Genomic DNA, 27,829 nt, shown 5'->3' on the forward strand with positions numbered 1-27,829 from the left:
GGGGGGCGAGGACATCACCATCTCTGCTCTTGTCCTGCTGGCTTGTGTCTGGGGCTATGTTTGAGGCTCTGGGGAACAGCAGCGATTCTGAGATGGGACAAGTCTCATTTAACATCTGATTATGAATAACTCATGTTATTTTAACAAAGTGGGATCTTACACATATTTTATAGTTTTTTTTTTTTTTTTACTTCATACTATGTTTTGAGCATCCTTCCATGTCAGTAAATACACCTCTACATTCATATCATTTTAGAGGCTTTTTTTTTTAGAGGCTTTTTTTTAAAAAAGGTTTTATTTATTTATATGACAGAGATCACAAGTAGGCAAAGAAGCAGGCAGAGAGAGAGGAGGAAGCAGGCTCCCCACTGTGCAGAGAGCCCAATGCAGGGCTCAATCCCAGAACCCTGGGATCATGACCCGAGCCAAAGGCAGAGGCTTTAACCCACTGAGCCACCCAGGTGCCCCTCATTTTAGAGGCTTTTTTAAAAAAGATTTATTTATTTATTTGAGAGAGAGAGAGAGAGAGCAGGATGGAAGGAAAGGCAGAGGGAGTGGGAGAGACAGAGAATCTCAAGCAGACTTCCCAGTGAGCACAGAGCCCAACAAGGGGCTCAGTCTCACAACCCTGAGACCACTACCTGAGCCAAAATCAAGGGTCTGACGCTTACCAGACTGAGCCACCCAGGCGCCCCCTCATATCATTTTAAATGACTGATCAGTATTCCCTTGTATAGATCTACTATAACTTACTATATCAAACTCCAATTGTTGGCTGTGTTAAGTTATTTCTAAGTTTAGATTATTACTACTAATGTTTTATAGTCAATTTATGTGAAGTTGATGAAGCTTCAGCTGCAGGGTCCCTCCCAATTGTAGAAAACTCGGGCCCCACAAAAGCTAGATGTGTACTTGGCTCTGATAAACTTCCTCACACTCAATTTTCCTTTGGCTCCATCTTTATTTCCTTAGGATAAACTCCTAGAAACAGAATCACTAGGTTAAAGCAGATGCACATTTTTAAGATTCTTGGAACATATTGCCTAAGAGCCCTCCAGAAAGAGTGATCTAATTGACACCCCAACCCCGCCCTGAACAAGAACACCCAAGACCAGGGTGGTTTCTATGGGATTGTGTTTCTCTGTTATTGTGGCTCCATTGGAACAGCCATTAGCACCTTTTCCCCGAAGCAGAGTCCTTGAACTGAGATCCAGGGGACCCACAAGTAGAATTCTTGAGGTCTGTGAACTTGGATGAGAAAAAAACATACATTTTTATTTTCATCATTAGCCCTGAATCGAAACATAATAGCTCTTTCCATCATAAGTATAGACCTTGTACAAACTCTTGTGATCTTAGCAGTACCTGTTGAGTTAGCAGGCCCTTCACCAGCAAAAATCAGAGGTTTTCATGTCTTGTTACAATTGTTGCAAATCTCTCAAAATATTATTCATGCTCATCAGTGCTTTGAAATTTTAGTAGATATTAGATCTACCACTAGATTTCATTATTAAATATATTAATAAAAGCATCTATTACTCGGTCACAAGTGTTTTCTTAATATTTTGATAACTGCATCCAACAGAATTTATTTCCTTTGTGATCATGTATATTTTTTGTTTTATAAATTAAAAAACCTTATTCTGAGAAGGGGTCCGTAGGCTTCAACAGGCTGCCAAGAGGTCCACAGCACCATAAACATTGGCACTCTTACTGTAAGAGACTCTACCTTCACATGTTCTTGAAATGTGTGTATGAAAGAGAATGAAAGAAATCGAACTTTCACGACCCCTGTCTGGAGCCAGGTGTTGTATCAGGTGCTGGAATACAACGAGGACAATACGACATCCTGCATTTGAGAAGTTCATAGTCTAGATAGGAGATACCATTCCACAGCTTGGGCCACTCATTGCCCTGTTGGCTGGAGTCTGGGTTCTCAGACTTCCCAGGATTTTAAAGAAAAATCAGAAAGCCAGATTTAATGTTCTCATATAAAACAGTATTCTTCCAATTTTTAAATGTTGGCAATTCTACCAGATTCTAATAAACCACTGTGTGGGCTAAATAAAGCATGCCAAAATGCTTAATCTGGCCAGTAGGTCACCAGTTTTCAACCTTTGCTCTAGGAGGAGGACAGAATGTCATTTTGGGTGGAACAAAGCACAGGGGATTCTGAGCTCCCCCCACCTCCACTCTGCTCCTGCAAATCAGGGAGACAGAGGATGAGAGCCCTGAGTCTTAGGAAGAGAGGACATGGAAGAAGGAGCTCTATGGTGGGCAGTGGGGTGGGGGAGGGGAGGTCCCTCCAACCTGGCTGCAGACCAGGCAGGAGAGGTCTGGCTGAGGCAGATGCTACTGTGGGGAGGGTATGAAGGGAGCTGTGGGAGCAATGAGGTCACTAAGTGATTGTATACCAAGAAAGCCCACGAGTCTGTAGCAGAGAAACAGAAAGCAAAAACACATGCAAAACCAAAAGAAACAAACAAAAGCCTTTATTTGAATGAAGAAAAATTGATAAGGTTATTGGGTGCAAGATAATATATACAAAACATATTAAATATACAAATACAAATATATACAAAATATACAAAACCAGTCACTTTTCTCTGTTTTGAAAATAAGCATATAAAAATGGAAATAGAAAAATGGAAGTGGAAAAAATACCCCACTTACAGTATTGACAAGAAGTAGAAAATAGTTAGGAATCGGTTTAACAAAAAACACAGAGGCCCACGTGAAAAAGCTACATCATCTTATCGAAGGATTGAAAACAAGTTCTGGATAAAAGGAAAGACATTTCCTAGTGTTGGATAGAAGGCTTGGATAGCACAGAAATGTCCGGACTCCCCAGATCAATTCCAAACAGTATGAAATGTCTATCTGGAAGAAATGTCTGAAAATAGCCTCAAATTTATGGAAAATAGTAGCAATGCAGGAGGACTTACCTTATACATAGTAGAACAAACTCTAAAATCAACCACTAGCATATTTGGATAAGACATAGATCAGTGAAATATACAGAGGAGGAAATCCAGAAATACACACCAAACATGTATCAGAATTTGATATTTGATTGAGTGAACTTTTTTTTTTTTTAAAAAGTTTTTGTTTATTTGACAGACAGAGATCACAAGTAGGCAGAGGCAGGCAGAGAGAGGAGGAAGCAGGCTCCCCGCTGAGCAGAGAGCCCAATGCAGCCGATCCCAGGACCCCGGGATCATGACCTGAGCCGAAGGCAGAGGCTTTAACCCACTGAGCCACCCAGGCGCCCCTGATTGAGTGAACTTTTAGTTATTATCAAATAATTAAATGATGCTGACACAATCGCTATTCATCTGGAAACAAAATTGGACGAACCACCCCACTCCATAATCAAAAATACATTTCAGATGACCTAAAAATTTAGATACAAAAAATAAAAGAAGGAGAAAAAGCTAGGAGACTGTATGAACAATCTGAGTGAAACAATTAAATCAAGAGCTGTAAAGGAAAAGCGAGACCCCAAACCGTTGGGGGGCGAAGATACATAAGCAGAGTCAATAGACAGAGGAGAGATTTGGGAAAAATTTGTTAGAAAGGTGCCAGATAAAGTTGGGTAACTACAGTGTACAATGAGGTTTACACATTGACAAGGAAAGGATAACAGAAAAACAGGCAAAGGATAAAAATGGGTGATTCATGGGAGAGTCCTTCCAAATGGCAAACAAACAAAGGAAAAGCCACTCGGCTCCAGCAATAGGGAAATGGGGTTTAAAGTAACTATGGGAGACTGCTTTCTAGACCACTAGCACAGTATGTGCATTTCTGGCTGGGAAACGCAGAAAAGATACTCTCATAAATTGTTTATGGAAAGATGAAACATTACTGTCTTTTTTAAAAAATAAGCTTTATTAAAAACCAACTGTATCATATATATAATATCTATCCCTTGATCTAAAATTTCACTTGCAAGAGCTTATCTGACAGAAGTCCGACTTCCAGAGATATGGGCATATGAACAATGATTTTCTGCGGTATGTTTATAGTGGCAAGAAAAGATAAAAAGGTGAAATGGTAAATAGCTGCATAAATTATGGAATATTCACACTATGGAATATTATGTACTGTCAAAAATGAATGAGAGCTATCTGTATCCATTAGTTTGGGAAGGGGGGATTTCCTTGAAGTATTGTTGAATAAAAAAAGCAAGATGCAGGAAAATGTGTTTACAATTATCCCATTTTTATAAAACAAGGATACATGCATGTGTGTGTTTGCATATAACTTAAATGTGTCTATCAATGATAATTAAGGAGAAAACACATAGAAAGTGTTATGAAACACACAAAGATATGAGAATGTTGAAGTTACCTAGGATGAAAGAGGAGGGTTGGTGCCAGCTAATATGCGTGTACAGGAATGGAGGAGGGGCCAAGTCCATTCTACCTGCCCTCAGCCAGCCCCGCCCCAAACCCCACACCCCCATCCCTCTCACCCCGCAGCCTACCCCTCTACCTCTACAATGCTTGACTCCTGGGACCACTCCCTTGACGATCCCTCCTACCAATCTATATATGTGGCCTTCCATATTTTTCTCCATAATTCTAGAGTAGGGCAGTTAAAGCATTGAGAGGAAGACAGAGAGAGTCCCAGGTAGGGGGCTGCTTTTAGCACATAAAATTTGGCCTCAGGGTCTAGCTTGTGACTCTTACTCTCCCAGGCATTTTGGCAAATCCACGGGGGTGAAGGCAAGAGAGAAGGACTATTACTAACCCACTCTCTCATGTTAAGTCCTTCTTCAGGCTCAGCTAACAGCTGGTGTCCTCAGAGGGGAAATCTCAGGTTGCCCATCTCAATTACACCTCTCTGTTGTTTTCCTGATAGGACTCATCCCAGGTGCCATTCTGTGTTTATCCATGGGTACGTGGGTGCACGCATGCCCCAGTGTGAACATCCATTTCCTCCAACAGGCAATAAGCACAGTGAGGGTCAGGGTCTTGTATGCACAGCACCTAGCGTGGTGTGAAGCAGGGGCTTAAGAAATGTCAGCTGCAAGTAAGTAATTCACTTACTCACTTATTCTCCTCACTGACTCACTACTCCATTCATTCCTTTATGCATTTATTCCCTTATTCATTCCAGAAACATGTGCTATTGGCCAGTGACTTTTCCCCTCATCTGGCTTGACCATTTTCTAGCATGGCTTTTGGTGTGTGTCAGGGGGTACAGTTGGGTCATGACTGCAGAATTCCAGGAACACATCCATGACGTGCATGAGTTGGAAGCTCTCCAGGGAAGGAAAGAAGATTCCAGACGGCTGGAAGGTTGGGGTGGATGGTGCTGAAGGACCAGAGAGGGCAAAGTTGGGAGACTCCTCTCTGCCCTGTCCAGTGTGGGTTTCCTTTCTCCCATTCACTCTGCCTGGAAGAGCCTCTCCTCACTTCCGCGTGTTGAAATCCTACCCTTCCCGTCTGGCCAGCCCAGATGTCCTCGAAATCTCCTCTCACTCGTCCAGCTGGAAGGGCCGCTCCCTGCTGCAAACAATCTTCCCGAGCACAAAATCTGGACCTCCCTCATGGCGCTGACCACTTCCTGCTTGTGATGCCCGATAGGCAGAGGCCCTATCTGACTGTTCCCAGGAACCCTGCAGTGTCCTGCACAGAGCTGGTGCTCATGTTACACGGGCCTAAAACATGAGCAGCACTGTGCATTTGGGGGGCCGTGATTATGACCCCATTTTAGGGATGGGGAAATGGAGGCACAGACAAGTGGATGGGTTTGCCCTTCCACCCAAAGCAGAGCCTAGACTTAGCCCTGTGTTCCTGGTCCCAGAGGCAGGGCTCTTTCCAGGGCAGCTGGGTGGGAGGTGCGGGGGGCGGTGGGAGCTGGGTCCTGAGAACCAGCAGGCCAGAGAGATTTGGAGTTCTAATGGCCAAGTTCAGGAAAAGCACAGCTGGGGAGGAGCCAAGGTATTTATTATGCTTGGTCTCCCGCTGCAAGCAGAGCTGATGCGTGGAGCTGCTCCAGTTCCTATAAACAGCTCGCCTCCCTCCCCTCTGCCTCTCCTCACTCTCAGCCACCACAGCCCCAACTGCTTCTGGGGTGGTGGGGGTCGGGGGAGAGACGGCAAAGGGAGGGAAAGGAGAAGTGAAGAGTGGGGAAAGGAGGAAAGGAAGAGGAAGACAAGACAGGGTCCCAGAGGCAAGAAGAAAGTGGAGGGAAGTAGAGGATGTTGAAAGAAGGTATTTCCTTTGCCTCTTCACTGGGCCCTGGTGCACCAGGCAGCCCCCATCCTGTGTCCCGCATTCTGCTCTGTGTCCTCTGGGTCCCCTGGATCTGTCTGAGAACCATCGCCCCCTTCTCTTTCTGAGGGCTGAGCTTAATCCCCACAAGGGTTCAAGTCCTGCAGGGCTGGACTTTTGCATTCAGAAGGAAATCTTTTCTGAACCCACCTTCTGTGTTGGCTCATGGGCCCTGGGGACACAGAAAGGACTCGGTTGGAACCTCCTCCAGGAGCTCTTGGTCTGTTGGCAGGTGAGGCAGAGATCCCCACTGCTGTAGCCCATAGCAGTGTGGGGCTGTGGAGGGAAATCAGGGCAGACTCCCCAGAAGAGGTGGTATAGGCCAGGGTTGAAACAGGAGTATGATGGCAAGTGGGTTGGAGCAGTTGAGACATTTCAGGTGGAGGAGGTGGGAGAGAGCCTGGTGTGGGAAGTGGGGGGCCCTAAGGTTACGCTTGCTGGCTCTGGAGCCAGATGTACATGGGTTCTAGTCCCAGCTCTTGCGCTTTACTGCTGTGGGAACTTGAGTCTCCATTTCTTTAAGATGAGGTTGATAATAATAGAAATCTCTTCAAGGATGCTAAGAATTACATATAATAATATATATCAAGGGCTCAGTGCAGGGCTGACCCGGAAGTGGTCAACAACTGTCAGCTCGGAGCATAGGGTTGGATGTGACCAGAGAGAGATGGACTGCAGGGCCCTTGTGAGCTGCCGGAGGGACAGGGGCACAGAAAGCAGACTGTGACTCCAGGGTCTGGGGAGTGGTGACACTCCAGGGGACTGAGAAGTCAAGGCAGCTACCGATCCAGGGATGCTGTCTGTCTCCCCTCCTTCCCGCCAGGCCTGGGAGCCTCCCGGAGCACCATAGCAGCTTACTGAGTTGACTGGGCTGGGTGGCCTGGCACTTCAGGCTGAGATGTGGGTAAATGAGGGCTTCCCCCTCCCTGGATCTTGCCAGAGGCTCTGATGACCTAGTTGGCAGCTGTGTCCATGTTTGGCTGAAAACAGGAATTTCTGCTTTGCTGGGGGTTTTGGCCAGGTAAGCAAACTCCCGTTCGCCAGGAAAAGGAGCCGGGGCCTGGTGGGCTCCACCTGGTTAGGAGGTCCGCAGAGCCCTGGGCTGAGCTCAGCCTATGCTGTTGTCCTCCCTGGGGCTTCACTGAGCACCTACTGTATGCCAGGCCACTGAGTCACATGCTTTCTCACTCCTTTGGAGTAGGAACTGGGAGGTGAGAGGTCGAAGCCCAGAGAAGCTGCCTTGGAGAAATCTCCAGGATGTTTGGAGAGAAAAGAGGTGGAGCATCACTGAGCTGGAATTTGTGGGAGAGGAAGTAGGGAAGAGAAGCTAGGCACGGACAAAGGGGTTAGGGTCTAGGAGTCAGGCGGCTGGGAAGGGGAGACAGGGCCACATGAGGACAGGCATAGGAGTCCACAAAGTGGAGGGTGGGAGAATTCCCTGCCCTCTTGACCCCATTTCAGAGTCCCTCACCTGCTCCCCACCCCCACCATGGGTGAGGTGGCTCTTGTCCCTTCGCCCAGAACTCGCAGCCCACACCCTCACCCTCCAGTTCCCTGCAGGAACCAGGAATGCTCTTCTTCAAGGTCAGTCTTGAATGGCAGCCTGGCCACTCACTCAATTCTCTGGCCCCTGGGAGGACTTTAGCTCTCCAGCTGGGGAGGCCTCTGGGTCTCGGGGTATCAGAATTGGATGCTCAGGGCTGGCTGGGGCTGGAGACAGAGCCATGGGCATCATCAGAGCAATGGAGTGGCTATGACGATGATGGTGATAACATTCTTGAGGGAAGAGGGCCTGGGACCAAGTCCTGGTGAGCGCCACTCAGATGCCTCCAGGAAGATGAGCACGTTATAGAGTCCAAAAAGGAGTGGTGTGAGAGCAAGGTGGGAACCAGTGTGAGAAGCCTCGATGACAAAGAGAGTGTGCCAAGGGGAGGGCATGGGGAACGGGGAGGCTGGGGTGAGGAACGCCGCAGCTGAGAGGTTAAGGAGGCACAGTCTGGAAGGCACAGAGTTCAGCAAAGGATGTCCTTGGTGACCTCAGCCTGGGCAGTGTGGGGGTGGGGGAGCAGGGAGGGCAAAGGCACCTGGGGTGAGCTGAGAATGGAGGGGAGGAGGGGAGGAGGAGAGGGCTGCTTCATTAGGAAGTTTGCCCACGAAGGAAAAGGAAAGGGAAAGCGGTGTAAGAGTCTTTTCACTATTTTTCAGACAGCCAAAACTTCAGCACAGCCACGGTGTGAAAGGGAGACGTGAAGAGAGAAGAGAGGCTGCAGAGGGAGGTCCCAGAGGGTGGGCAGGACAGACAGCACGGCCTCTGCCATGAGGCAAGGGGCTAAGCTGGAATTTGTGGGAGAGGAAGTAGGGAAGAGAAGCTAGGCACGAGAAGTGAGAGCAGGAGCTGCGCAAGAAGGAAGGGCTGGGGGAGGGGGGTTCGGGCTTGTTGAAGGCGAGGGTCAGAAGTGTGGCCAGGGAATGAGGGCTGAGGCCCCAAGGTCAAGGGTGGTGAGGACCCAGAGCCTCCGTCTCCCCTCAGTGGAGTTTGCCTTGAGGATTTAAAGACTATGATGGAAGCAGAGGGAGTTCAAGTGGGTGCAATGATGCCCATGGTCCACAGCAAGGAGGAGGCTGGCAGGCCACGCTGTTTCTCCAAAATTATATTTTAATACATTCATGTAGGTTATACAAAGAGCTGGTCCCCAGGCCGGCATTGTGGCCTGGCTCCTGGAGGTGAGAGCAGCATTGTGTAGTGTTTTCAGATATCAGGCCTGAAGGGGCCCACACCTTGCCCTCCAGGCCTGAGGAAGAGTGTTTCTGTGCAGTGAGCACCTGTGGTTGTGATCCCAACCAGGACTGGGTCCACCTGGCTGCCCCACATGCCACCAGGGCCCTAGGCTGAGGCCAGGACACCAGCTTCTAGCCTCGGCTCTGCCACTGACTCCCTGAGTCCTTGACCCTCTCTGGGCCTCGGTTTTCTCGTCTATAAAATGGGGCAGAGAGAGGGGTGTTTTCATTGTCTCGAACTTTACCGAGCACCACCATGAGCCAGACCATGGGCCAAGCATGGGTAAGATAGTGAAGACAACAACAGAGGGACTTGGGCTGACCCTGGGCTTCCTGGACAGACCATGATTCCAAGGGCATGAGGAAAAGGGAGTTATATCTAGATGGGTTTTTCTACCCACTCTTGCAGGGTGGAAAAAGTCCCTGCATGACGAGGACCCAAAAGTGTTTGGAGCCAGAATTATCTTGTGATAGGACAGCTGAGCGAGAAGGACATCACTCAGGTCCAGCCCCCAAGTCCCCTTCACACCTGCAATGAGCTCTGAGTCCACTTTAGTCATGGGCTTTGCCAATGGCTTGTGAATCTCTAAGTTCTAGTCTCTTCCTCAGCCTCAGTTTCCCTATCTGTGCAATGGGCGAGGTTGGCCTCCATGTTCTCAAACTCCGGGCTCTTGCTCAATGAACAGGGAACGCAAGAGCAAGAGAAAAAGGTGAGCACACACCAGCCTGCAAAGAAGGGACTAAGGGAAACTGAGGCAGAGGAGGCAGCCTGGGACTGCCTGCCGGGAAGAGAGGAGGGAGAGGAGTGGGTGAACATGTGCCCCAAAAGATGCTCCCAGGCCCTGCTCCCTCGACATGGAGCCATTTCCTGTCCACCCCACAGTGGCAAAGGTCAGGCAGAGGAGACAGGAGGAGCTGAGTCTGAATCTCAGGTCTGGCATTTCTTGGCTGGAGGACCCTGAAGGGAGAGTTTGGGAGTTTCCGTAAAATGGGTTAAATAGCAACCTCTGAGCAACCTCATAAAGACACAGACATGTCCCCACCTCCAGCAAGCCAGGTGTAAAACAGAACCGGAGACCTAAGGTTCTAACTCCTGGTTCACCAGCCAGGGTGTGGGTGCTGGGGACAAACAGGGTGCCTGTGGAAGGAGGTGGGGGCCTAGAACAGTACTGGGGTGAGTATCTGCACCCTGGGAGTGCTGGGCAGGGAAAGAGCCTGTGGGAGCCGGAAATGGAATGGTCCAGCACTGGGGTGGGAACTCCAGGCTCCATGGGAGCTGCTGCAGCCATAGAGCCAGATCCAAGACCTACTCGTGGGCCTCTGATTCCCTTCCATCCATGAGCTCTTCATTCTCCAGAGAAGCTGAAAGTCATTACGGGAAGATGTAACCAATGGTCTGCTTGGATGCATTTCAGATGAGTCTTCCTGGTCTTGCCCCTCCTGCGCTCTGGCCCTGGCAGGGGTGAGACCCTCCACTCCCCAGCCAGCTGGGGGGCTGCAGTGCCCCAGAGCCCTGGCCTCCCACCCTGTGTGGTCACCATGTGGCTTCGCAAGCAGCTCCCTGCCAGGACTTGGAACCCTCAAGGGCAGGGTGTGTCTCCTTCACCGAAGTCCCCAGCGCCTGGAGCTGGATGTGGCATGGAACAGATGCCTGGCAGAGATCTGCTGATTGAACAGGTCAGCCTTCTTCTCTGTCGCTCCTGAAAGTGCCCAACTTCTGGCCCCCATGGCTGGACCCCACGTGTGGCCTGGGATGTGGGTTGTCCACCATGACTGCGGGACATGAGAAGAGGAGCCCTGGGCTGGGATGGAGAGACTACCATTCCCTGACCCTGGCTCACCGTGTGACCTTGGGCCAGTCCCCACCCCTGTCTTGGCCTCTGGCTCCCCGGCTGACCCAGAAGGTCTCCCCACTGCGCCACTCTGCAGCCCCCTGGCTTCTCTAGGCTTTGTACTGTTGGTTGAACTTTTGCCGGCGGACACAGCAACAGGTGGCCAGGGTGGTGAGGAGGATGGCCGAGACCAGCACAAAGGTGAGAATGATGATGAGGTTGATGTTCTTGAGTCCTCCCTTCTCACAGTCCTCGGGGCGCACGTGGCTCAGGGCCACCTCCTCCTGGGAGCCGAAGCGGCAGGTCAGGTCCTGGGTCACGTCCACGTCCACATGGCCCCGGTGAAGCTGGGCAGCCAGCCAGCCATTGCCGCAACAGCTTAGTGGGTTGCCCTGCAGGTAAAGGCGCCGCAGGCTGGACTCCAGGCCTCCCATGGCACTGCCCGGCAGGAGGCTGAAGCTGTTGTTCCTCAGGTCCAGCACCTCCAGGGACACGGCCTGCGTCCAGGCTGGCAGGTGGCTCAGGCGATTCTCGGCCAGGTTGAGACGCTTAAGGCAGCTGAAGAAGGGCAGGTCCACTTGGAGGACAGCCAGCCCATTGCCTTGCAGGGCCAGGACCTCCAAGGAGGCCTCCAGGCCTGCCAGGGCCCCCGAGACCACATCCAGCCCCGGGTTCCCTGACAGGTCCAGCTCAGTAAGTGGCGTGTGGAGGAAGGCACCTGCCCGCAGCCGTTCCATCCCATTGCCCACCAGGTTCAGGCTGCGGAGGGAGGACAGGCCAGAGAAGGCCACACAGCCCAGGGGCCCAGGCGCTGCCGGCCCCCCACAAGGCCTGACCTGGTTTCCCTGAAGGTTCAGCCTCTGCAAACTGGCCAGGCCGGTGAAAGTGTATGGGGGCAGGTCCTGCAGGGCATTGTCCTGGAGAAGCAGCGTCCGCAGGGACCCCAGGGCTCTGGTGCCCAGCGCCAGCGTCGCCAGCGCATTGTGGCTCACGTCGAGGTGCACGAGGCAAGGCAGGAAGCCGGCACGCAGCCCCACAAAGGCTCGCAGGCAGTTCCGGCTGAGATTTAGGAAGCGAAGGGAGGTCAGGGGCTCAAGAAAGCCCTCGGGGACCAGCTCAATCTCATTGTAGCTCAAATCCAGATTCAGGAGCTGGGAGAGGGCGTGGCCGCTGGCATTCCGGCTGGGGTTGGAGAAGGGCAGGGCCGACCACCCCTCAGAAGGTGCGTGGATGCCCTCTCCGCCCTGGGCCAGCCCCGTCGGGAGCCGGATGAGGTTGTTGGACACGTTCAGGTAGAGGAGTCTGGGAAGCGAGGCCAGGTCTGGGAAGTGGAGCAGTTTGTTCTCCCGCAGGTCGAGCCAGGCCAGCTGATACTCAGCCTGCGGGTCCGGGGCCGTCTGAAAGGCCTCGATGCTGTTGCAGCTCAGGTCGAGCACACGCAGCTGCTGGAGGCTGAAGTCCGAGATGCAGGTGAGGGAGTTCCTGGAGAGATTCAGGTGGGCCAGGTGGGGCAGGGCCTCGAAAGCTCCGTCCTCAATGTCCATGAGCACGTTGCTGTGGAGGTCCAGCCGCTCCAGCGCGGGCGTGCCCCAGAAGGTGCGGCGGCCCAGGCGCGTGAGGCTGTTCTGCGCCAGCGAGAGGGCGCGCAGGGCGGGTGCCTCCCCCAGCAGCCGCTCCACCAGGCCACTGTACAGGCTGTTCCCGGACAGGTCCAGGGAGGTCACACGAGGCAGGGGGCCCAGGCCAGGGGTGCTCAGCACGGTACCCGCCGCCAAGTGGTTATGGGCCAGGTTGAGGTGCTCCAGGTGGGGCAGGGCCTGGAAGACCCCCGTCTGGATGAAGCTGATCTCATTGGTGCTCAGGTCCAGCTGGCGAAGTGCCGTGTAGAAGCCCAGGGGGGAGGCCAGGATGCTCCGCAGGTGGTTTCCAGATAGGTCGAGGGCCTCGATGTCCCGCGGGAGCGTCGACGGGACCTGGAGCAGGCCAAGAGCCTGGCACGATACCTCCTTGTCGACCTGGGGTGTGTTGGGGACAGCAGGGAGAGCAGTGGGTGTGAGTGGGTACAGCAGGGGGTGGAACCAGGCACACCTTCTAGGAAGGATGCCTCGAGCCCCTCCCCTACTCCAGCCAGGCTTAGCAAGGCTTCTCCTGTGGCTCCCAGATGCACATTCTTCCCCTGTCCCAGCTCAACCCTCCCAAGTCTGGACCATCCCCGTCTTGCTCCCTGTCCCCATCTCTGGCACTCGGCACTGCGCTGGGCATCAGAGAGGGACTTAAGGAAGTTTCATGGATACACAGGCACAGAAAGGACAGACAGATATGAGGACAAATGAACTCACAAAATACCCTATACTGCCTTGACCCCATTTCACAGGAAACTGAGCCATACACATCCCAGAGGGATCCCAAGCCAGTGAACAGCAGGGCCGAGCTGGAACCCAGGGCCTCCTGGTTCACAACCTGGGTTCCTTTTATGGGCCTAGATAGTTAAATTTGTCCAGCGGCTGTTAAAACAGAAGCCATCTGGGGAGAGAGGTTTCCAAAATGCAATTTACACTCCTCTCACTGGTTTTTATTTTGGCCTCCTACCCCCAGACCTCATTCCAGCCCTCATTCCACGAGGCAGAGCTCTAGGTCCCCGTGTCTGCCTTTCTCACTGCATATCCCCCAGACGAGCCCTCCTTTCTGCTGCTGTCACCTGCCCCACCTCCATCAGTGGTCTGGTTCTCCATGGCCTTGTCCAGATTGGCCCCTGGAGATGGGAGCAGGGGTGGGTAGCAGGGGAAAGATGGCCAGGGTCCCACACACATTCTTCAGTGACAAGACTATGGTTTTGCTGCGTGGGCCTCACCAAGTCACATTACCACTCTGGGCTTTTTGTCCGGAAAGCAGCACCCTCCCCCAGCATGCACTCCGCGTTTCACCTTTATTTAGCACGTTCAGGCCCATGGTCACAATGGAGCCTCACGAAAGCAAGCCCATGAAATATGATCACCCCTCTGTTCAGAAACCCAAGCTCAGATTGGGTAGGGGGGCTCCAGGGTCACCCAGTTGAAGAGGAGCTGGGCTGAGGTTTGAACCCATATCTTTTCACAACAGAAGGCCCACTTTGTCTTTCTAGCACATGTGCCTTCTGGAGCCTGATCTGTTTTTTCTGTGCAAATACATTCTCCCTCTCACCTTTTTGAAGACCCCAGGAATCCAGCCTTTCCCAGGAAAGGGTCTGACTTCCACAATCACTCCACACCACAGAGAGCCCACTCCGGCCCTGGGCTCTCTGTACCCATTGGCCCCTTCTGACCCCTCCACCTGCCTAACCTCTGGCAACTGCTAAAAGAAAACCCCTACTATGGGGTACTCCTTGCTTCCACCACTCCTGGGCAAAATCCAGGATAATCAGCAGGGTTCAAGGCTGTCCCTAGCCCTTGCTGACCTGTCCTCTGTCCTCCCAACCCACTAAACCCAGCCCATACACAGTGAGCACAGCTGACTGCTGCCCTTTGTGCTCTCACACCCCTACCTCTGGGCCTCCTCCCTGCTGTTCCCCGTGCTGGCCATCCCCGCCCCTCCCTGCCCAGGTCTGCAGGGAAACTTGGTGTTTGATGTTCTGAGCTAGGCAGGTGGGACCTCCTCCGGGCTCTCACCGCCCCAGTGCTCCCTTTCTCATAATTTGGCGCCTGATTTTGAAAGTCTGTGTGGGATCTGCCAGATGGGGAGCTCAGAGCTAACAGGGATTGGTGTGATTGGTGCGGATGCCTTGGACCTGACCCACAAAAGGTGCTCCATGCATTATTTTAATGAATGGGTCATGGACATCACCGGCTTAGTAAAGGACTGAGGGATTGAATCAATCACCTTTCGAGAAGGAAAGAAAACAGACGATCCATGTCTTCTAACTGGAGTTAAAGACCATTGGAGTAAAAAGACTCCAGCTTCCCTACTTCCCCGATGGGCAGACAAACCTAAAGATGGCAGTGACCTGTGGAAGGCCACCGTGAGTGGTAGAGCCCACTGGGGCAGGAACACCAGCCTGAGGGTGCTCCCTGCCTGGCCCAGCTCTCAGCTTCCTCCCCAGAGCTCCAAGGGGAGTTTGTGGGAGAGGGGAGGAAAAAACCGCCCTCATCAGGCCCAGGTGTGACCCTTCCTGCTCTAGCAGTCCCCTGAGCTGGTCCTACCACCTCCAGCCAAGCAGCTTTTCCAGCATGGATACCGCTGCCGCTGAGCACTTTCGTTCCTTTTTCCACAAGCCTAGCCCGGCCACCTCGCCAGCCCTGCCTGGCTCTTGCCGCTTCCTTCCTCACATCCTCTCCGCCAGCTCAGGCCACTGGGCACGGCCTCCTCAACCCTCTCCTCCGCTCCCTGGACCATCCTGACTGAAGGAGGAAACCGCAAAAGGAACAGCATGACCGCCACTGTCACAGAGCACCAGCTCCATAGCAGGCTCCATGGCTGTGTGCACAGACCCCTCTCCTCATTTAATCCTGGCATGCATTTGTTACCCTGTTGAACCCTGGGGGTGAGCTTAGAGGCTCCAGGGTACCTCCACAAGTTCCTTTTTCTACTGGGACCCAGCCAGGGACCCAGGCTGCCTCAGCAAGGTAAATAGTACCAGCCAGCATTTACTGAGCCTCTGCTGTGTGGTGGGCACTGTACCAGCATCCACATGACCCCACACCCCATTTCACCTTTGGATATCAAAGACTTCCGGGACACCAACACCTAAGAGCCAAGCCAGGACACAAAGCTGGCCACTCCCAGTTTTCTACCGTGGTGCCTACAGGGTCCAGCCGTGTAGCAGGGCAGCACTGGGCTGCCGATCCAGAAGGAAGCTTAAAGGCCAGAGCTGCTCTCAGATCTCTGTTTCTAAAGATGCCCCCACCCCCTGAGCTCTGAGTCTCCAGCATGACAGACATAGCCAAGTTCAGAGCTCCCCTTGACAACCTGCGACCCATTCTCTCTGGGATGCCAGGATGCCACTGCCCCCATTTTTTTTTTTTTTTTTTTAAAGGAAGGAAGAGGACTTGCCACCCAACTCCATTTGGTTATCTTTCCATAGAAGGGAAATGGGGTATAAAAAAGTAGCTGGCAGAGGCCAGCATAAGCTCAGGAGAGCTGAGTTCAAGCCCTAGCTCTGGTACTTCCTGTCTGTATGAGCCTGATAGGTCACATCTCTTCTCTCGGCCTTGGTTTCCTCCACTGAAAAGAGGAGTTCTTTGCAGGATAAAATGAGAGAAAGCCTTTGGTGCAGTTTGGGCCCTTCCCCAGCCCTCAGAATTGTGGCCATTTCTTTTTAACATTTTACAAATGACCATAATCCCTGTACTGATCTTCCCTAGCAGTGTGGAGAGTGCTTTCCTGCCTATCGCCCCCCAGAATCCAAAGTCACCTAGCTTCCCTCTGCCTGTGGGGTGGTCCAGGCTCTTCACCTCTCTGAGCCTCTCTCTTCATGGGCAGAATGGGACTCTGCACCTGGGGATGTCTGAGGCCTCCTCTGCCGGTTATCTGGGAATCTCAGGAGGGCTCTGAGGAGCGAGGAGGGAGGTGGCAAAAGCAGGACCTGGCCAACCCCAGGGAAGGGCTGAGGGCCCCTGCCCACCAGCACTCCCAGAGGTAGCTGCCTTGCCTGTGTCAGGAGTGTCTAGTCCTAGCCGGCTCCAAGTGGGGCTGCTGGAGGGCCTGTCGCTTCCCCAGCCTGACTCTGGCCTTGACCTCAGAGACTGCCCAGCCTTGTAAGAGGACCTCGGTGGCTCCTCTTCCCTGTATCCCGCAGGGTCCCAGTGACTTCAGGGCTAGTGTCCCTGGCCAAGGGCAAGAAAAAGGAACAAAAGTGAATCCAACCTTGTCCCCGCCCTGAAGAAGTTCTTGGTCTGGCAAGTGAAACAGGCTTGGACCCATTCACCAACTCCCCCATGTGCTCAGTCTGAGAGTCCAGAAAAGGGCACCCAGAACCAAATCAGCCTGGGAGGGGCTGGGGAGAGGGGGCTCCCTGGAGGAGGCAGCCGTGAGTGAGAGGAATCCCATCAGAGAAGCAGCAGAGGGGCATAAGTCAAGGACCTATTAGCAAAGGGGATTTGGTCCAGAAGGGACCCAGCTCACCCACCCCAAGTTCCCTACACATTTTCTGCCTCACGCTGAGGGTCCACTGCCCTGCAGGGGCAGCTGGAAGGAATAGAGTCCAATCTCGGCCCCACTGGTGCTAGTCGAAAGACCCTGGACGAGTCATCTAACCTCTCTAAACTGCAGTTTCCAACTCTATAAAACGGTAACAATGGTACTTACCTAACGGGATGAAGAGCACCTCAGGTCTTTAAACATCCTAGTAGGTACTCATGATATACAAGGTTTAAATGCCTTCCCTTTCCTCTTCTAACCCCTCTGCCTTCTGGCTCTTGGGGCTGGGGCAGGAGGACCCCTCAAGGGTTTACCCTGCCTGGGCAGGGCTTCTTACCATCTCACAGGGCGCCTTATCTTGCTGTTGGGAGATGGGCAGGCCCCGGGTCAGCACGGCCAGGAGCAGCAGGATCTGGTGGCTCATGGCTCTGCAGAGGGTGGGGAGGAAAGGGAAACACTGTGAGACCCCTGGCTCCTTTCCACTGCCAGTCCCCATCGCTCCTGTCCTGTCAGGGCTGCCTTCAGGGAACCCCAGGTCACAGCCAGAGCTGCACCAAAGACATGGGTGCTGGGGCCTGCTGCCTACCCCAAGGGCCCTCTCGTGCCAGGCCAAGGGACTAGGCTGTCGCCCCAGGCAACAAGAGTTTTGAGGTAGTGGGTGACTTGGTCAGATCTGGGTTTCAAAAGACCCTCCATGGTGGAAGACTGCAAGGAGGCTGTGAGTGGGAGACAGAGGGACTCTAAGGGCTACTCTGGGGCCAAGCGCAGAGCTGGGGGGGGTAAGGAGGGGAGTTAGGCCTCTGCATTTTTACCCAGACCCTAAGCGGGTCCCCCATCCTAGTTTCTTAGGCCCCGAACGGAATTCCTCAATCCCCCCACCCCTGGACCTTTATTTTGCCCTTTTTCTTTTGATTTTCTGATTCTGGAGTCCCTGCCATTGTTTGAAGGCTGGGCCTGGAGCCCTGACAGGAAGCCCCGCCAGGAGGCCTGCCCTGCCCCCAGCACTGTTGCTGCGGACTTCCCCAGGAGCAGGTTCCAGGCCCTTTACTTTCACTGAAGTTACCACCAGCGCAGGGGCCACTGGGGCGGGCCTGCTGGTGTCCTCTCTCCGTATAGCCCAGCCAAGGTGGTGTTGAGGGGGATCACAGAGGCCCTGAGCAGAATCAAAGGCCAGTGCGGCTAGGGGCTCACTTACTGAGGACCTGTTAAGGGCTACAAGTCCACATCAAGTCATTTCTTTTTCTTTCTTCCTTTTTTCTCTCTTTCTCTCTTTCACACCTTACTGAATGCCTCCTCAAGTCTGGCTCTGTGCTGGGAACTAGGGTCACAAATAAATGCACAGAAGGGACCAGAATGCATACTGAGTGTTCACGAGGAAGGACACACAAAACCCTCCGAGAGCACTGGGCTCAGTCACCCGTAACTCTCTCTCCCTCCACTTACTTTCTATGGGACCTCGTACAAGTCACTTCACTTCTCTGAGCCTCAGTTTCCCCTTCTGAGGTTAATGTCAACTTTGCTAAGTTTTGGTAAAGACCAAATGGGCTGCATTGCATGAAAATGCACTCACGGAGCCCTAAATATGCACCAGACAGTCTTCTTGATACTTTAATCATTAACTCACTTAATCCTCACAGTAATTCAAGGACTGGGGTCTATGATTACAACCCACACTTTGCAGGTGGGGGAAACTGAGGCTCAGAGTAAGTAACACACCAAGGTCACACAGTTCACTAGTGGCAGGCCCACACAACCTGTGCCCTTAACCTCTACTCTAGGAGGTCACCCGCAGGTGCTCAGTAAGTGAAAAGTGAGTTGTGACTCTGAAGGATGCTTTAGAAGAAGCAGCATCTATAGGACCTTTGAGGACTGAGTCTTTGGCCGTTGGAATCCACTTGTGCCCTTGCGATGAATTTTAGATTAAGATGGTTCGTCAGAGGCCCTTTTTTGCCCAAACATGCTTGAGCCACAGTGGTGTCTTTTCAACCTTATTCCCTGGCTTCGGCTGACGGCCATGGGCCCTGCTCCCCACAGCTGCTCCCCTCTCACCTGCGTTCACAGGAAATCTGGTTCTGCTGTTTAAAAAGCAGAACATCACCACCCATTTGAAAGCTAGTGTACTCAGAATTGAATGGAAACCTCTCAGTGGGACCTTTGAGGCCCTTGGGGAGTGTGTCTGCCCAGCCAGCTCTTCCCCCAGCTTCATGGCTGGTTCACTGTTGCCTCTCCCGCTCGGGCTTCTGGCAGCCTCCCACTTCCTTCAGTTCTGTGAGCACCTTTTCATTGCCCCAAACCTTCACTTCCTCCCCTGCCTTGTGCTGAATGCCTCCTCGTCCTCTGGGTATCTACTTAGATACCCCTCCCTCCAGGAAGCCTTCTCTGATTCCCCAAGTTGATGATGGAGAACTCATCCTCCAGGTTCCCACAGACCTTGAACTTCCAGTGAGCACAGCACTGAGCACTCCGTTCCTTCCTCTGATCCCTACTCCCCTCCCACCCAGGGCCAGGGAGGCACTGAGACTGACACAAGGTGGGGGGAGGGGGCAGAGAGCAGCAGGGGGAGACCTCTCCCTTCATCTCCCTGTCATACTCCTTCCCCCCATCAGCAAGTCCTGTCTGTTCTGCTTGAAAAACAGATCCTGGGTCTGCTACCTCCCTCCTCCATCGCCATGCCTCACTGAGGCACTGCCTCAACCCTTGGCCCTGAAAGCAGCAGCACCCCACTTCCACCCTGACCCCTGCAGGTGGTCCCCTACACAGAGCCAGAGTGCTGTCTTTAAATCATATATCAGAGCATGAATCTCACTGCTTGAGAACCTCCCCTGAAATCCAGGCTTTACCCACTCTCCTCTCTGACCACATCTACCATGTGCCCTGCCCTTACCAAATTCTAGTTTTTTTCTCACCATTCCTCAAACACAGCAAGTGCATTCCTGCCTCAGGGCCTGGAATGCTATTCCCCAGATTCCCACACATTTGGTTTCCTTGCATTGATCATTTCCTGCTGATAGCTTTCTTTCTTTTTATCTTTCTAACTTTCTTTCTTTCTTTTTAAGATTTTATTTATTTATTTGAAAGAGAGAGAGCAGGGGGACAGGCAGAGGGAGAAGAACAAGCAGGCTCCCCACTGAGCAGCACCCCATACTGGATTTGATCCTGGGAGCCCTGGATCATGACCTGAGCTGCAGGCAGAGACTTGACGGACTGAGCCACCCAAGCACCCCTCCTATTAATTTATTTCTGATTCTATGAGAACAGGAGTCTATTAAATGATGCTCACCAAATATCTATTGAACAAATGGCAAAGCGAGGGATAGAACCTCTGCTTGAGGGGTCTGTGAGGTCAGGACAAGGAAGGACCTGGATTGGTTCTGCACCTGAAGTCAGGGCCACTCAAAGGAGCCCTCACTATCCCCCTTATTCCTCCACTTCCCAGATTTCACTCTACCCCCAAGGTGGCACCTCTGCATCCAGCAGAAGTCTCTGGCACCTCGTGTGCAGGCCCCCTTCGGTTGTGCCCCCGACTCGCTGTGTAGCACGTGAGGGCCACTCACTCTCAAGAGGGAGGACTGTGGTCACATAGACCCAGGCTTACATTCAGACACCCCCACTTCCTTGCTCCCTGGGCAAGTCCCTTAACCTTTTGGTGCCTCAGTGTCCCATCTGTACAGCAAGTCGCCTGGTGGCTCTTCTGCCACCGGCTTCCCCCAACCACTGTGATGATCGAGCTGAGATCGACTGTGAAGGTGTCCTAGGCACACTGCCTTTCCCAGCTGGGCAATGACTCCGAGGGCTGAACGGCCCAGGTTGAGGAGGGAGGCCCCAGGCCTGCAGACTAGTAGCCTAGGCAAGAGAAGGCAAGAGACATCATGCCTTCTCACTGGGACTCTCACTGGGAGGACAAACGCCAGATACACACAGTGTGTGTGTGTGTGTGTGTGTGTGTGAGAGAGAGAGAGAGAGAGAGAGAGAGAGAGGAAGAAAGAGAAATAGATTGGGGGAGGGCAGTGCCTATTATACTATCTAATAAGCCTATCCCTACTATTTCAGGGCATTAGACATTGTTCTAAGCACTTGATCTGTATTATCTCATTGAAGCCACAACCCAATAAGGTGGTTACCATAATTTCCATTTTACAGATGAGAAAACTGAGGCTCATAAAGTGACTTAGCCCATAATTCATAAGCATTTGGGGAGGGTGGGGGTTAACCCAGGTCCACATAACCCAAATGCTGAGCTACCTGCTATCTATAGAACTACTCTTACTTTCCCCAGAGGGGATTACAAGGCTCAGAGAGGTGACTTAAGACAAAGTCACACAGGCAGTAAATAGCAGATGGATTCAGAATCTGGTCTGTCTGCCTCCAAAGCAAATGTTTCCACTACACCAGGCCAAGATCTCCCCCTCTAATCACCTCCAGCGATGCCCACCCGCACCCCTATCACACACAGACAAGCTCACAGGGCTGGGGTCTGGGGTGCTCCTCTCCCTCCTCCCGGCCCCAGTCTCCAGCAGAGTAGGGTCCTGGGAGAGCTGCTGTGGATGTTCATACCAAGCAGTGAATCACTACGGGCCTGCCCCATTCTGGAGACATGTGCATCCCACGGGGGAATTAGACCTTAACCCAAAGGAATGTAGCTGTGATGGCGGAATTTCAGGCAGCTCGGGTGGGGGTGGGGGTCCCTCACATCTTACCACTTACGAAGAAGGCCAGCTTCAGAACCCTTCAGGAAGACGTGGGTGCCCCCCTCCCCGCCAATCCCCACCAGAGATGGGCAAGCTATTTGGTGCGTTTTTGATGCGGTGGGATAGGAAGCGCGGATCCGTCTGAGTCCGAGGGCGGTAGGAGACTTGGATTCAAATCCTGATCTGCCCTTGACAAGCTGTGAGTTCCCGGGCAAAAGCGTGCCGGTCTTTCGGCCGCTTTTTTCCCATCTGTCAAATAGGAACGCTGGCCTCTCCCTTCTCGGGAAAGATCAGCTGAGACAGGAGCCTCGGGGCCGAAGGACGGTCAGGCTTGGCTCCGCGCGTGGAGTGGGAGCGGCGGCGGGAGGGGACTACTGGGGGGCGTGGAGGGCACCGGGATGGACCGGTCGCACCCCGCGCTCTCCAGGGGCACGGGACAGCCAGTTCCCCGAGGGGCTGGCAGCCTCGCCAGGGCGGCTCCTACCTGGCTCAGCGCGGCCGCCGCTCCTCTCCCGCGCAGCCCCGGCACATCTTGCGCAAACCTGTCCCCCCGCCCCACGGCCCCACCTCGCTCCAGACCCCGGGGTCACGGCCCGCGGAGGCCCACGGCTGCTCCACTGCCCCACGGGAACCCGACCCGCGAGGGGGCGGCTCGAGCTCCAATTTAAATACCTCTCCCGCCGACCCGCCCCACCACGCCCCCCCCCTCGGCCAAGCTGCGGGGTCCTAGCGCCCGGCCGGCGCGCCCCCGCGTGACTCGATTTCTCCGGAACGCGCGAGGGAGTGAAGCATCTTTCCGCTGGAACGCGGGCTGGGAAGGGGCGGGGTGGCAGGGGGCGGGATGAAAGGGCCGGGGAGGTGGGGTTGGCTAAGGAAGCACTGGGCGGGCGAGGCCGCCTGGACCGCCGCACGTGCAGCTTGTGGCCCCGCGGGGTCCGGAGAGGCGGGAGTCGTGGGGGGGCGGGGGACTCTAGGAACCGCAGGTCCGCAGAGGAAATCCGGCCTGGGCCCGTTTTCCCGTGGCCGGCGCCGCCGCACTTAGGGTGAGCAAACAGGAGAGCTGACGGCAGGGGCTGAAGGCGGAAGGAAATGACCCTTCTCTGGCCCTGGGGCAGCCACAGAGGGGGTTCCCCACAGCACGGCCATCCCCTCTGACGAGTCCAGACAGGTCACTTCCCCTCTCTCTGATTGTGCTCTCTCCTATCCGCGTTGGCCTTCCTCCATCTACGGGACCCTTAAGCAGTCCTGAGAGATGGTGCCGTCCAAGACCCCAGTCCCAAGTCCCAAATGGAGAAAGTGAGGCTAGGGATGGGACAGCGAATATAAATAAAAACCAATTGTCTGGGACTAGTAAGGTCCTCGTTTATGTTTGGGGAAACTGAGTCTCAGATTACATGAAGCATCCAAAGTCACGCAGCCTGTAAGAGCAGGAGTTTGAGGCTGATCTGAGTGCTCTTTTCCAGGCACCATCCTGCTCAGGTTGGTTTAAAGTATGAGGGAAGGGTGACTCAGTGGGTTAAGCTAAGCGTCTGCCCTGGGTTCCCATCATGATCCCAGGGTCCTGGGATTGAGCCCACACTGGGCTCCTTGCTCAGCGGGAAGCCTGTTCTCCTTCTCCCACTCCCCCTGCTTGTGTTCCCCCTCTCGCTGTGTCACTCTCTGCCAAATAAATAAAGTCTTTAAAAAAAAAGGTGGTATTCTTGTCTTTTACATTACAGGTTGAGGTGCATCTTCCCCACAAAGCCACCCTCTCTCCCGGATACTTTGGCCCTCTCTAATACAGGTACTCTGCCCTGCTACGTGTTGACCCAAGGGTAGGGGTGCCTGGAAGAGAAAGGTCATGGCAGTCCTTCTGGCCCCCAGTTCCAAAGATAGAATGTTTCTCTTCCCAGCCTGGACAGTGACACAGGGTGCCCCACTTTGCAGATGGGAAAGTGACCACCCAAAGCCTCACAGTAAATCAGGGTAAAGCTGGGCTTAGAAGTCGGGATCCCTGAATCGCTAGGTGGCTGCCATCTTTGTTTCCTCCCATCTGGCTCACACTGGGGACAGGCCTGCACTGATGGAGACAGTCCAGAGAGGACAAACTGTGATAGCAGATGGCCCAGGGCCTTACCTAGCCTCAGCGGAGGAGATCGGGGAAGTCTTCCCTAAGGACGGGCCTCAACTGTGATGAAGGCATGGGTAGGAAAGGGTTTAGGAGCAGGGAAGGATGTCCAAACATCTCCTGTCCCTCGCAGCCACTGGAGGCCTCAGATTTATGCTCATGGAGGTCCCAGCTGGTCACCCGAATCCTCTCTCTAAACTCTAGTGCTCTTCTGGTCACATGAAATCTCTGTTTCCCTGCCTCTACAGTGAAGAAGATAGTAGCTACTTCTTGGGGTTGGTGCCAGAATGAAATATAGTGAACCCAGCCAGGGGCCTGGGCCCAGCAGGTGTTAGGTAACTTCTTTTTATTGTTGATACCTCTGCTGTGCCTTGCTGGTTTCCTTGTCCAAATCGTCGTCCAAGGGGCCAGATGCCCAGAAAGTACTTCGCGGCATCCCTGCAGCATGGGCAAAGCGTGGCTGAGCCAGACTCTGGCATCTCCCAGGTTCTTTCTCACATGCAACCCGCTCCTGCCACACCGAGGCCCAGGCCAGCTATGTGCCAGCTCTTCTTTGCCTGAGTCACTGGCAAGCAGAGATCCCTGGGCTGGCACAGAGCTTTGGCTGGTGTTGGGGTAGGGCAGGGCTTGAGCTGTGACAGGCTGGGGGACGGCGGTCTGCCTCCCACACACCCCCCAAAGGCTGTGGTTGTGGTTAGTTAGTTCACGGGGTTCCACCTCACGTGGTGTCCGGATGGGGCTCCCCAAGAGTTGGAGATAGATGGGCAACCAAGTGTGCCTACCTGTGGAGGGTGCCCCATGGGACAGGGGGCTAAAAGCCAAGAACACTACGTGCTCAGCACCCCTTCTTTCGTCCCTTCGCTTCTTCAGCCGTCACGTTGCTGTGGGACTTTTGGCAGGTTGCTTGAGCTCTCAGACCTCAGTTTGAGGTCTGCGAAGTGGGGCTAATAATATCATCTGACATCGTGGCTTGCTGTGAACAATCAAAGGCAACCTCGTGTGTAAGGTACCTGGGCAGGGTCCTGGGCCGTGGTACTTGCTCAGTAAACATGACCTCCTTTCCCTGATGGGCCCCAGAAAGCGGAGGAATAAAAGTGTCCAGGACCTACCCTTGTGGAGCTCCCAGACCAAATGGGAGGCAGATGAGAACATAGGATGATTGAGTCTAGAGGCCTTGAAGGCCGAGTCCAGGAGTCTGAGCTTGACCTGAGTGAGGGGGAGAGGTTGGAACTGAGCAGGGTCAGGGTTGCCTGGCAACCGTGTGTGTGTGTGTGTGTGTGTGTGTGTGTGTGTAGGAGGGGTGGTTTTCTTTAAAAGGTCACCAAGGCCAGCTTGCCATCCAGTATTGATTAAGTCCCAGCTTGAGCACCCCCACGAATATGGAGTTCTCCTGAACAGCCTATCGATGGGTGGCTTAGTCTGCAACATGTTGGTATTTTTGTGAAAATGCTTCCACTCCCTCATCCTCTTTGTGAAGAGAGTAAATGCGTCTTTTCCTGTGTCGTCAGACTATCACGCTGAGCTAAGAGGGTTCTCTCAGTCACCAAGTTGGGCTCAAGGCTCCCTGGGAGACCTTCACCTTAAAGTCAAGATGAAATCCAAAAGTCTCAAGTAGGATCGAGTGGCCCCTGAGACCACACAGGACAGCCCAGGAGGGCGATGATGTGCATATCCTGTGTGACCTTGGGCAAGTCGCTTAAACCTCTGGGCCCTGCTGCCCCCATCTAACTGTGAAACTGAAGTGGAAAGGATCATGGCACCTTGGGCCCTCAGTTTGGTTTCCACTGCTCTTTGCTAAAGCCCCAGTGTGGGCCAGTTTTTCATCTCATGTGGCAAATCAGGATAAAAACAACCACAGAGAGCCTTACAGTGAGGTGTCTTTATTATCAGTTACTGACTAGGCAACAGGTTCAGCAAGATTAAGTAACTGGCCCAAGTCACACAGCTTTGGAGTAAGGAATTGAACCCCGGTCTTTGTACTCCCAAGCCAGATCTCATGGTAAGGATATGACTGTCCTCACTCCCTGCCCCTGCCTAGCACCTCTGTGGGCCCCTGGGAGTCAGGAAGTCCCTAAGCAGCCCCTCCTGGGGCCCTGCCTTCTGGGGCAGAAACCTGGGTTCCCCAGTTCTTTTACCACCAACCCCCCCTCTTTGCTCCCGAGGGCAACTGGGTTCAGACTGTGCTAGCTATCGACTGTCTCCTGGAGTCACAGTAGGAGAGGAAAACAAATGTTAGTGGATGTCAGCTGTAGGGAGTTTATGAGCCAAAAACCAATGTTGGGTACTGGAAAGTTAGCACTTATAAAGGGACAAGAGGTGTGTCCCTTGCTCTGAGGAAGCTGATGTATTAAATGGGAGTAAGGAGGCCTTGCAAGACCAGGCCTGGTGCTAGGTACCACACTTGAATTTTCTCCTCCTTACAGCCTTCTGATGAGGTGGGGGTTACTGGTGCCGCCCCGCCTTTTACAGAAGAGACACCAAGGCTCAGAGGGATGGTGGGACTTGCCCACAGTCACACAGCGAACAGGACAGGGCCTACTACTACCATTTCCATCTGAGTCCTCAGACTCCACGGCCCTCACACATGGCCAGAAACTAGCTTGGCTGGTTTTCTATTCTCAGTGAGCACTGGCGGTGACCAATGCCAGGGAAGGCGAGGCCCCGTGTACCCCTCCACTGCCACACAAGAGGCTCCGGGCTCTGAGTCTGGTCATCGAAAACTGGTTCTGAGGAGTCTGGAGGCTCCGGGAGGCCCCAGGGGAGGGGGGGATGGTAGACAAGAAAATTCGAGACTACGTGAAGCACACAAGCAGGATCAGAAGCGTCTCCAGAGCTTGACTGGGCTGGGCCGTGGACCATGAAACCACAGCTCTCTGCAGCACCCAGGCTGCTGGGAACTTCAGGGTTTGTCCCTTTGAGGCACATAACTTTCTCTTCCATTTTAACCATTTGAAGGTTAAACCCCATGTAGCTTTTTCTTGAAGATCTAGAGTTATCGGTGTCGGCTTGGGTTAGAGTCCACAATGTCGTGTCCTGGTTTCCAACAGCAGTATCCCAGCCAAGCCCGGTGGGAGACAGACAGCAAGCACATGAATGCCCTGAGGACAGCATTAAGTAGAGGCCAGGCTGCCTTGGGGACAGCCCGCCACAGGCGAGCTGGACCACCTCATGCAAGTCATTCTTCCTGGTAGTCTCAGTTTCTCATCTGTGTACTGGGGACCGTCATTCTGCCACCTCAAGGGGGCATTGAGATGATACTATGGAAAGCTGAGTGGAGTAGGCGTTGTTGGGTCAGTATTGATGTTGTCTTCCTCACCTGAGAGGCTGTGACTCTGTGGTTGACTGAAGGGACCTGCTGCTGCCAGATGAAGCACCCAGCAATAGGAGACAATGACTGTGAGGGGCTGAGGTGGAGGGGCCTGAGGGCTGTAGGCTCAGGGCAGAGGTGGGCAGCAAGCCCAGCTCCCATGACAGGAGGGATGGCCCAGGGAGGACATCTCATGGTGGGCATACTCTGCATCCAGGGCCTCCTTGGAGGTCCCTTCCCAATGTCGGGTTCCCCACTATCTTGAGCTCCCAGCAGGCTCTGGGCTCCTGTCTTCCCATGGGGTGGGGGAAGCCCCAAGCTTCCAGAACCTGTCCTCAAACTGTGGAGACTATCAGAATCCTGGAGGGCTTGATAAAACTGACTGCTTTGTACCCTCAAGACTCTGGTTCTGTAGGTCTGAAGTAGAGCCCAGAAGATTCAGCTCGTGCCAAACCCCAGGGGCACTGGTGCTGCCCGTTCGCAGGCCGCCCCCTTGGAGAACCGCCACACCTGTGAGGGTGAGGGGCAGCCTTCATCCTCTGTGAGATGGAGTTGACCATAGGCCTTTCTCACTGAGTTGCCAAAAGGAAGGCACAGAGAGGGAAGCTACGGTTACCAGGATTATGAGTCTTTCTCACCATGTGTGAAATTCTGAGACCAGTGTGAGGCCTCTGTATACTTTCAAGTTGGGAAGGGGACAAGCTGGCCTAGGCAGCTTTCTGATG

The 27,829-nt window shown here is 53.5% G+C and overlaps 1 protein-coding gene across 2 annotated transcripts; it reads right to left on the reverse strand.

Annotated features, from left to right (window-relative positions):
• Positions 1 to 8,917: 8,917 nt before the first annotated feature.
• LRRC32 (leucine rich repeat containing 32) lies at positions 8,918 to 22,372 on the reverse strand. 2 transcript variants are annotated; one of them, XM_059411366.1, is made up of 3 exons: positions 22,175 to 22,372; positions 17,340 to 17,430; positions 8,918 to 12,906 (listed from the first exon to the last, which is right to left on the reverse strand). In XM_059411366.1, the coding sequence occupies exons 2-3, from the start codon at positions 17,424 to 17,426 to the stop codon at positions 11,002 to 11,004; spliced, it is 1,992 nt and encodes a 663-aa protein (XP_059267349.1). In that variant the 5' UTR covers positions 17,427 to 17,430; positions 22,175 to 22,372; the 3' UTR covers positions 8,918 to 11,001. The 2 variants fall into 2 exon arrangements, with proteins under 2 accessions (XP_059267349.1, XP_059267360.1); XM_059411377.1 differs by lacking the exon at positions 22,175 to 22,372 and adding an exon at positions 21,700 to 21,970.
• Positions 22,373 to 27,829: the final 5,457 nt, after the last annotated feature.

Source organism: Mustela nigripes, chromosome 1 (assembly GCF_022355385.1).
Source record: "Mustela nigripes isolate SB6536 chromosome 1, MUSNIG.SB6536, whole genome shotgun sequence".
Lineage (NCBI taxonomy): Eukaryota > Metazoa > Chordata > Mammalia > Carnivora > Mustelidae > Mustela > Mustela nigripes.